General features: G+C 41.8%; 1 protein-coding gene across 1 annotated transcript in view; it reads left to right on the forward strand.

The window, feature by feature from the left end:
* The window catches only part of IL17RD (interleukin 17 receptor D), an 81758-nt gene extending 75035 nt beyond the window's left edge, over positions 1-6723 (forward strand). Inside the window, exons 10-13 of the mRNA XM_015407756.1 lie at positions 448-558; positions 1596-1780; positions 4890-5829; positions 6572-6723. Of these exons, the coding sequence (XP_015263242.1) occupies positions 448-558; positions 1596-1780; positions 4890-5829; positions 6572-6687 (1352 nt within the window). The 3' untranslated portion in view covers positions 6688-6723. The remainder of the gene's footprint in view (positions 1-447; positions 559-1595; positions 1781-4889; positions 5830-6571) is intronic.
* Positions 6724-9630: the final 2907 nt, after the last annotated feature.

Genomic DNA, 9630 nt, shown 5'->3' on the forward strand with positions numbered 1-9630 from the left:
CTCTCTGCCCAAGGTACAGAAATACTGGCAGCACTGTTGGGCCTCAGCTTGCTCACAGTGTTTCTGGCCACGTAACAAACTTAAGTCTCCCCACACCTCCTCTTTTTGGCTGGCCAGGCCACTAACCTTCACAGATACTGTGGCCTTTTTCTAGCACATGGGTCAAAAAGGTTGCCTGCCTTGGCATAGAAGGCACAGCAAGCTACATTAGGAATGTTTTCTGTAATGGTTCTTACATGTGGATTATATACAGAAATGGAAGAACCATCAAACCCCCTCCCCCCCATACATGCATTATGGTAGCCTTGCATAATGAATGAAAAATGCAGTGCTAATATCTAATACTATTGTGGAAAAGTGATTCAGTTACAACGTTTGTGCCAGAAGTACCAATAGGAAGATGAGATTTCAGCAGAGCTAATTTTAATGTTGTCTTCCTTTTTGAAGTTCATTCCCCATGGGCAGGGCCAATAAGAGCAATAGCAATTACTGTTCCCTTGGTGGTCATCTCTGCGTTTGCAACCCTTTTTACAGTGATGTGCCGTAAAAAGCAGCAAGGTATGTACTTTTCCATGAAACTGATCTTAAAGGGAGGGTATTATAGCAGAGCTAATGTCAGGGATGAAAGGATATTTCTATAACCTGGATTCCATTCTCCCTCAAACTATCTTTATGCTGGAATTTCCAGCCTAGTGTTAACCTTGGGTTGAAGTTAACTTGTTTCTGTTGGACCCTGGGATTGGAAGATTATGATGCTGTAGATGTCAGAGCCCTTGGTGGGGAGCCGTAGACTCATAGAGTGCCTTATCACCTAGCTGAGAGGTATTACAGCGGCTTCAGTCAGTCATAGCAATGCTGCTGTTTACTGAATAGCAGCCGGACCGTGGACCCTGTGAACGATCCGCGTTTGTTTAGGTTCAGGTCCCCTGTGCTTGCATGTCAGGAAGTAGTGTTATAGCATGCGTCAAGAAATAATTCTCTTGTATTGCTAATCTTGTTGGATTCTAGTGTCTTGCTAAGAAATGGAGAGTAAATGGGCAGGTGATACATAGGGAGGTGGCTCTGTATTTGGGCTATAAAAAGCAAAGTGTGCCATCAAGTTGCAACCAACTTGTGGCAGCTTCATAAAGTTCCACCTCATGGGATTTTTAAGGCAAGAGATGAGCAGAGGTGGTTTGCGATTGCCTTCGTTTGCATAGCAGCCCTGGTCTTCCTTGGTGGCCTCCTATCCAAGTATCGACCCTGCTTAGTTTCCAAAGTCTGGTGAGATTGGGCTAGTCTGTGCTATTAGGATAGCTGTTTGGCCTATGCTAGGTAAAGATTTGTTAATTCACGCTTGCAACTATGTATACATGTTCGTTAAATGCACTGATCTGTTAGATTGTCTTGAACTTAGGCAATACTTGCTGACAAGCAGAAGTGATTTCAATAAATGAAGTAAGAGAGGAAGATGGATTTTTACAGTATTTCTAAGTAAGAGGAAATCCCTTTATTTGAGGGGAGTAAAGGCAAGTAGACTAAATTGAGCAGTTGAAGAAGAAATTGCAGCACTTGTATCTATGTAGATAGTAAAATACTTCTCTCTTTCAATTTAGAAAATATCTATTCCCATTTAGATGAGGAAAGCTCAGAATCTTCGACCTACTCTGCAGGCCTCCATGTGGAAAGGCAACGGCCCCGGCCCAAAGTGTTTATTTGCTATTCCAGTAAAGATTGTCAGAAGCACATTAATGTCATCCAGTGCTTTGCTTATTTTCTTCAGGACTTCTGTGGTTGTGAGGTAAAAGTCTTTGTAGTCACTGACACTGCTGTACATATAAACATTCCTACCCATGGCAAAAAACTAATAGTATATTAAAAACATTGAATTTTGTTGAATCCTTCCAATTCTAACACTATATTTAAAATTACCTCTTTCAAGGTCACTTTCTTTAAAAATGCAAAATTATGTAAAAGTATCTGTTATAAATAGTCTTGGCAGAGTCAAAATGAGAAAAAGTTAGCCTGTAGAACTGATTTAGAGGGTGGGGGGGTTTGGTTAGGATTTCTTTCAGTTTTTTGCAAGGATTAAATAGGAATTTATATTATTTTTTTGTCATGGGCAGATTCATGTACCAACTCTGACCTCTAGTGGCCAAATGATTTGTCATATTTTGGCTTTTTTCCAGAGTGATATTCATTGCAATTTTTTAAAGGATGCAAATTAGTGCTATAATGCTTCAGCCATAGTTTACCATCCCTTTGCACAGGGAGTTTCTGCAGGATAGTGCCTTTGATATTGGGGACAGCTATGAATCTGCCAGTGCTCAAGTGACACTGGTTGCCTGTGAGCAATTGTTCCATGATACTGTAGTGGCATCAGACGTAGAAAGTTGCCTTGTATCAGCTGCAGCTTTATCACCTGTTATTATACCCCCATTTCAATTTAAAAAATTCTTGCAACTGTAATTATGTTCCAGTTATATCTGGCTTCATTACTGCAACCTATTTTTTCGTGGGGCTACTTTTGACAACAAAAGTAACGACTACTGAGGAATTACACAACTTTAAGGTTAACGATTAAGAAATTGAGATTGTTCAAGATTTTCTATTTCTTGGGTCCATCATACCCCAAAAGGGAGACTGCATCCAAGTGTTGGAGGAGAGTTTTACGGACACTGTGGACTGGCAAAAAAAAAGAAAAGTGAACTCTCCCTGGAAGCGAAAATGACTAAATTGAGGCTGTAGTACTTTGGTCACATTATGAGAAGACCAAGAGTCACTGGAAAAGACAATAATGCTAGGAAAAGCTGAAGGCAGCAGGAAAAGTGGAAGACCCAGCATGAGATGGATTGACTCAACAAAGGAAGCCACGTCCACTCAGATAGATTGAACTTGGGACCTTCCGCATACGATGCAGATGCTCTACCACTGAGCCACAGCCCCTCCCCACAGTGCTTGGGGATTTAAGTTCCCTGAAGCTGTTGTGTCCCTGTGGGAAAAGTATCGGGTTGGGAGAACTCCTACCCAACTTGTGGTCAGATATATCTTCTAGTTTGTCCCTGTCCCGGTGGCAGCCGGGACTTGCTCGTGGCCCTCCCGGCCGTGCCGGGAGGTAAGCACCAGCCCGCTACAAACATCCCTCCTCCTCGGCCCGCGGAGCTTACGACCACTCGGAGAGAAGAAGCAGCGTCTGGTGGAGATGGAGGACGGTCGTTGGGAGCGTGGGTCGGGGACGGACGCGGCACGAAGGACGCGGTCAAGTATATCCGCAACGGGGGAGCCGGCCGAGCACGAGTACGGCCCCGTTCAACGCCAGGAGCCCACTCCGCACCAGAAGCCCGGGAGAACGTCGTCGGGGCGGACGCCGCCCGCCACCCTTCCGGGAAGCCGACAGAGGGAGGGGCCGAGCAGGACGCCTCGGCATCTTTGCCTTTAGAGGGGGGCGGGGTCGGGCTGCTGGGGGAGCTGGGAGGACGGAGGGGAATAAAAGGAAGAGAAGAGCGAGCCGATGAGGAGGCGCTGGGCTGGCTGCAGCTGTGGCCCGATAGTTGAAGGAGAGAAAGAGTTGAGACGGGTGACAGCAGGGAAGTAGCCAGGCCCAGGACGGAGCAAGAGGGTGGCGCAACCTTCTGCCAGCTCCGTGTCTGAGGCGAGCTCTATCTCCCAGGAAAGTTCCCCTCTTCGTTCCTCTGACTCCCCCAGCAACCCGGGGAACGTTTGGCTTATCAAGACAACTCGAAAGGCGGCACGGCTACGGGTGGTGGTCCCAGGCAGGAGCCCAAGGAGGTTCACAGTCCCATTAACTACATTTGTCCCCCATCTTTCTCCCCAATCAGGACCCCAAGCTACTTACCCTATTCTCCATTTTATCCTCACGATAACCCTGAGAGGTAGGTTAGACTGTGAGTGTGCGACTGGCTGAAGGTCACAGAACAAGCTTCCATAGCAGATGTGGATTCAGGCCTGGTTCTCCCAGATCCTAACTGTGTGTACAGTAATTTCTGAGAGGAAACTAGGTTTGCTGCAACTACTTGGATGCCTCACTCTGTCTTCATTTCGCATCAAGGGACTACTAGCTTGATGGTGATCCTTGTAAACAGCCTAAAATGGTGTTGTCAGAAAACACTAGATTGGCCAAGGCTGGGCATACAGTCCCTTTCCATCCCTTTTTAGCACCATAGTTACTAAAAGGAGTGGGGGAGTAATACTGGCAGTGTCTAATCATAGTGGAGGGAGAAAGGGGAAGAGATGGGTGCAGACCCCTGTGTATGACAGAGTTTTTGTACGCAATTTTGCACCTTCTTAGCATTATTTTGAACCATAGATAGTAAAGGGAGATAAAAGTCCACTAGTCTGTATTACTTTCTGTACATACTAGTCTTATATAGCTAACTTTATGCTGCTTTTATTGCAACAAAATTATTTCTTATCCTACAAGATTTATTTCCTACTGCAGATCTTATGAGGGAATTAGTAGTTTTCATAAACACCGGGCTACTTTAAGCAGCACAGCTACTTGCTTTTGGGAGGTCAAATTAGTGTGAATTGATGCTTTCACACAGATGTTAAATATACAGCTGTTGCAGGTTCTGTAACAGTGGTGACACTTACTTTAGAGATACTATTGTAGTGGAAGTCATGGTAGCTGCTTGGCCATCACCCATGCATTAGCACCATGCAAACACAGCCAAGCTATGACCAATATCAGCTCTACAGATGCATGAGATGGTCATGACAGGAGAGAGATTCTCGTGATTCGTGAACAGGCTGTAATTCTTCTGGGCACATATATCTTGGTAGTAAGTCATTGCATGGGTGTGTTTTCATCCTATATCTATGTTGGTGTACAAACACATATGTTACTACAGTCATTACCTCATGTTTCATATCATAACCTTCTTTTTCAGGTTTCTTTGGATTTATGGGAGGACCTGAGGATTTGCAAAGAAGGGCAGAAAGAGTGGCTTCATCGAAAAATCAATGAGTCCCAGTACATCATTGTCGTGTGTTCTAAAGGAATGAAGTATTTTGTGGAGAAAAAGAACTGGAGGCACAAAGGGTCCCGGGAAAGGGATTCTGGAAAAGGAGAACTCTTCCTGGTTGCCATATCTACAATAGCAGAGAAGCTGCGTCAGGCAAAACAGAATTCACATGACCTCTGCAAATTCATAGCTGTTTACTTTGATTACTCCTGTGAGGGTGACATTCCTGGTATTCTGGATCTAAGTACAAAATACAAGCTCATGGATAACCTACCTCAGCTTTACTCTCATTTACAGTCCAGAGATCTTGGCCTTCATGATTCAGAACTGTATCCTGTACATATTAGCAAAAGAAATTATTTCAGGAGCAAATCTGGGCGGTCCCTTTATGTAGCTATTTGCAACATGCATCAGTACATTGATCAAGAGCCTGACTGGTTTGAGAAACAATTTGTCCCTTTTCCTCCAGCTCCTTTACATTACCAAGAGGCTGTGATGGAAAAATTTGACTCTGGATTGGTGCTAAATGACTTAATCAGCAAACAAGTGACTGATGGGGATTTCTACCTGAAAGCAGATGCAAATATTATCCTGTCTTTAAATTCAGACTCTCACAGTATGATGCAGCATTTGAATCTTGGAGAGGACAGAGAATCTGAGGATATTCAAAATAGCAGCTCCATTCTCCAACCCTTGTTGCATGTTGTAAAAGCTGCCAATCTTCCAGATATGCCTCGGGACTCTGGGATTTATGATTCTTCTGTTCCTTCTTCTGAGTTGTCATTGCCTTTAATGGAAGGCCTCTTAGCAGACCATACTGAAACCTCTTCAATTACAGAGAGTGTCTCCTCTTCGTCGGGACTGGGTAAGATGGAAGTGCAGGGTCAGAAATCAACTGCCCAGCCATTCAGAACACACTTTATTGTGTCAGTTAGGGCTTAACTTATATGAGATGTAACCAGACTGGTGTGGCTGAAACTTTCCAGTGCCTAGATCCAATACCACACTGGTAATATTTCAGTGATATCAGATCATCCGGATCATGAATACTGCCTAAACATGCAGAGACCTCCATTTATCCAGGCTACTGATAATGTATTTGATTCTGGCGAACTGACTTGATTCTCTCTGCAGTGTTTCCAACCTTGGGACCATGAAAGCTGTATTACTTGTAATATATTTGGTGCTAAATAGGTCACTCCTTAAGTGAAATCTCAACTATAAGAGAGGGCTAGAAAGCAGTGCAGGATATTCAAGTTCTGTACCATGACCATTGGAGATCTTTCTTGGCTTTCCAGAACTCTCATTAGGTCTACTTATAGATTTCCAAACTTCTTTCTATATAACATGAAAACTAAGATTTTTAAAATGAAGGTCTGGGGATTCTAGAATCTCTCAGTGTATTCTATTTGTGTGGCAAACACATGGAAAACGTCTTCCCTCTTTTATAAAGATTATTTTCTAGTGATGGTAAGACATTAGGATAGGATACTTATTACTGGGGTGGTTCATGTTGTGAAAATAACAATTATACTTCATTTTTATTTATTCTAAAGTTGAGTTGAACAGACTAAACAGCAGGAAATTTCCAATGTTTTCCCTCCTAGGAGAAGAAGAACCTCCCATGCTTGCACCAGCTAACACCCTTGTACCTGAAATATGTAAAGCAGAACTTCATTGCCATATTCACACTGATGAACTGCAGGCAATTGCACCTTTATAACATGTTGCAAGATTTTTATGCATTGCCACTTTATCAACTGCCTCGGTGCATGCATTGTTCTCTACATCATCACAGCCACGTGACTGACTTGAAGGAATGGATGCTTTCCTGGAGGATTACCTGTTACTTCTAAGGAGAGTTTATGGCCAGTAGATTTTTCTATATAGATTTTTTAAAAAATAAATAAAGAACTTTCTGGTTTGATGTACTGTAACTATTTTTAAATAACTGAACTTCTTGCTGCAACCAACTTGGATTTCATGATGAATTTATATATACAGAAATATGCACACCAACTTTCTAATAAGAAAAAAATATTTTGAAGACATATTAGCCAGAAAAGTTTGGCTGCTTGACATTCAGAGTGTCTTATAACAGTGCTGCTGGATCTAAAAGCAGCAGGATTTGAGGGAAGGGTGGGTGGGATTCACAGTGATAAAATGCCAAAGACCAGCCCTATTAAAAGAAATAGGCTTTATTAACAGAGAAATATCTCAATTTTTGTTAAACTTTGTTTTATGTTTATCTGGCCCGGAAGTTTTGGTAGAAAGCTAAGCCCACTATGTTTTTCCTTGTTATGGCATGTGTCCTGTGTTAACCTGTGGACGTAATGATAGTAATCTTTGTTTTGCCAATTCAGCATGAAAATTAATGTTAATGTAGACCAATTATGTAACTAGTTCTCCTGTGACTTTCATTTTAGGATTAATTTGTTGCTTGTGGAATCTTGCATCTCTGTAACTGTTTCTAGCTGCTTGATTTTGTAGAAGCTGAAGTACTACTTGGAGTCTAATAGATTCGTCAGAGTTGGAGTACCAGTAACAGTTATGAAATTGAAAATCTGCATATGTGTCCGATAAAGTGCCTGTAACTTAATGCTAAAAATAATGCATGGCTCAGTGGTAGAGCATCTGTTTTGCATACATAAGATCTTGGGCATCTCCAGTTAAAAAGATCAGTTAACAGGTAATGTAAAAGACCTCTCTGTGAGACCATGCAGAGGAACTGCCAGTCAGAATAGCCAATATTGACCTTGAGGTGTGAAGCCAGGTTCAGTGTGTTCACCAAGTGGAACGTCCGCCTGTATGATCCCATTAGGCATTGACACCATGGGTTTGTTGTATACATTTTATTATGCGTATATCCATTACGTTACTATATATTCCCAAATTTCATATTTATTTTTCAAAGAGTTAAACTCAAAACAAGAAAAACAAATAACTTATGTGAAGAAACTAGGAATTCACAAATAGCAGCTTTTTACATATACAAACTGTTAAATCTTCCAAAATCCTCCATTGTTACAGACCTCAATACAAGTAGCAACCAACTTTGGCCAGTAAGATCAACCTCCTGTCCAACCCAAACTTTGTTAGATGTATGAACAGTAAAGTAATTGGTAGTCCTAGATTGTGAAGATTTCATCTGTCATAAGTAACAAAAGTTCTTCTATAGCATCTAGAAGACACCCAGAAGCATGGAATTGTAGCTGCATCTTTTGAACAGGTTAGATGTAGCTCCAGTCTCTACAGACTTGACGTACAATCAAATAGAATAATTTGACAAATACTGTTTTAAAGCCTGGCTTTCAGCTTCCTCTGCCATTTCGATACAACACTAGTTGCAGTCTTACTGTCACTGTTTCAGTAATATCCCCCCGTGAAACCTTTTTGTCCATTGTATCAGTGCACAATTGTGAAGGGCAGTCTTCATGGCAGGATTAATTCAAGGATGTTGGAAGATGATCTCACCTAGCAGTAATGGTGTGTGAGAGAGTGGATGCATACTGCATGTGCATGTTCTTTAATCATAAGAGGTATGGAACCTTTTGCTCTATACGGTTTGCCACATTTCTTCAAGACCCACTCAGGATTGGTGCAAAAAGTATTTGAAGCCTAGCAAACACCCAGTTCTTAAAGAGAGTACTCCTCTTGGGTCAGAATTATTTCATTAGGCTTGATTTGTAGTGACTGTCAAACTGGCAACAGAATTTTGTTGTCCATACTTGCAACTTTGTTGGGCAGTGTAGGAAAAAATACTTAAATTACTGAAAACTAATGCCAAGACTGCTTTTAATATGAAACTGCATTTCTGCTTGGATGTGATTTGCAAAATATTTGGCTTCACAGCAGTGCTTGGTGAGACTTTACGGAACCTTCTATAATGTGAAGAGTTTCCAAAGCAATCTATGGTACAAACAATTTATTCTGCCGTTAGCAGGCATATGCTGGATAAATGCACCTGGTTGGACTGTAGATGCTGCACTGAAGAGCACTGACAACTCACAATTTTTCACTTCATCATAGCCTGAACACCAACTAAGGTTATATGATGGCAATTACTTGTCTTGAATCCAAGGGTCTATGTGCCATCAGAAAAAACTCAGTCTAGACACTGCATATGTATGGGTAGGAGATAGTATTGTTATGTTCAGTGGCTTTACTTTTGTCTACCCCGCATTGTTATTACTATATCTTTTATTACTCTTTCTCCAATGTCACTGCCATTAATTCCCATTTTCTCATGTGATGGACAATGTTCCCTCTAAGCTGTGGAGTCTTGTGAGCAAGAATTCTACCTTGTGAGCTACTGGCATTAAAGTTGTGAGCCAGCAATTTGGCTGCTGCATACATTAGTTTGCCCTGGAGCCCTTCTTCCTGAGCGGAGACATAAATGTGTGAGCTGGAGAGTAAAAAATTGTGAGCTAGCTCACAATAACTCAGCTTAGAGGGGAACACTGGTGATGGATATTTATCACAAACATACACAGCCTACCAATAGCTTTATGGATTATCAATATCTTGTCACATTCTCGAAGGAATGATATTGCTTTCCTTTTCATATTGTGTGTGACTATACAATTACAAAACTACACAGTGCTTCCCTTGCCTGATAAGATTATGATGATCACATTTGTTTCAGCCATAATTCCAAGTTCATTTT

This window comes from Gekko japonicus, unplaced genomic scaffold (genome assembly GCF_001447785.1).
Source record: "Gekko japonicus isolate JY-2015 unplaced genomic scaffold, Gekko_japonicus_V1.1 scaffold2220, whole genome shotgun sequence".
NCBI lineage: Eukaryota > Metazoa > Chordata > Lepidosauria > Squamata > Gekkonidae > Gekko > Gekko japonicus.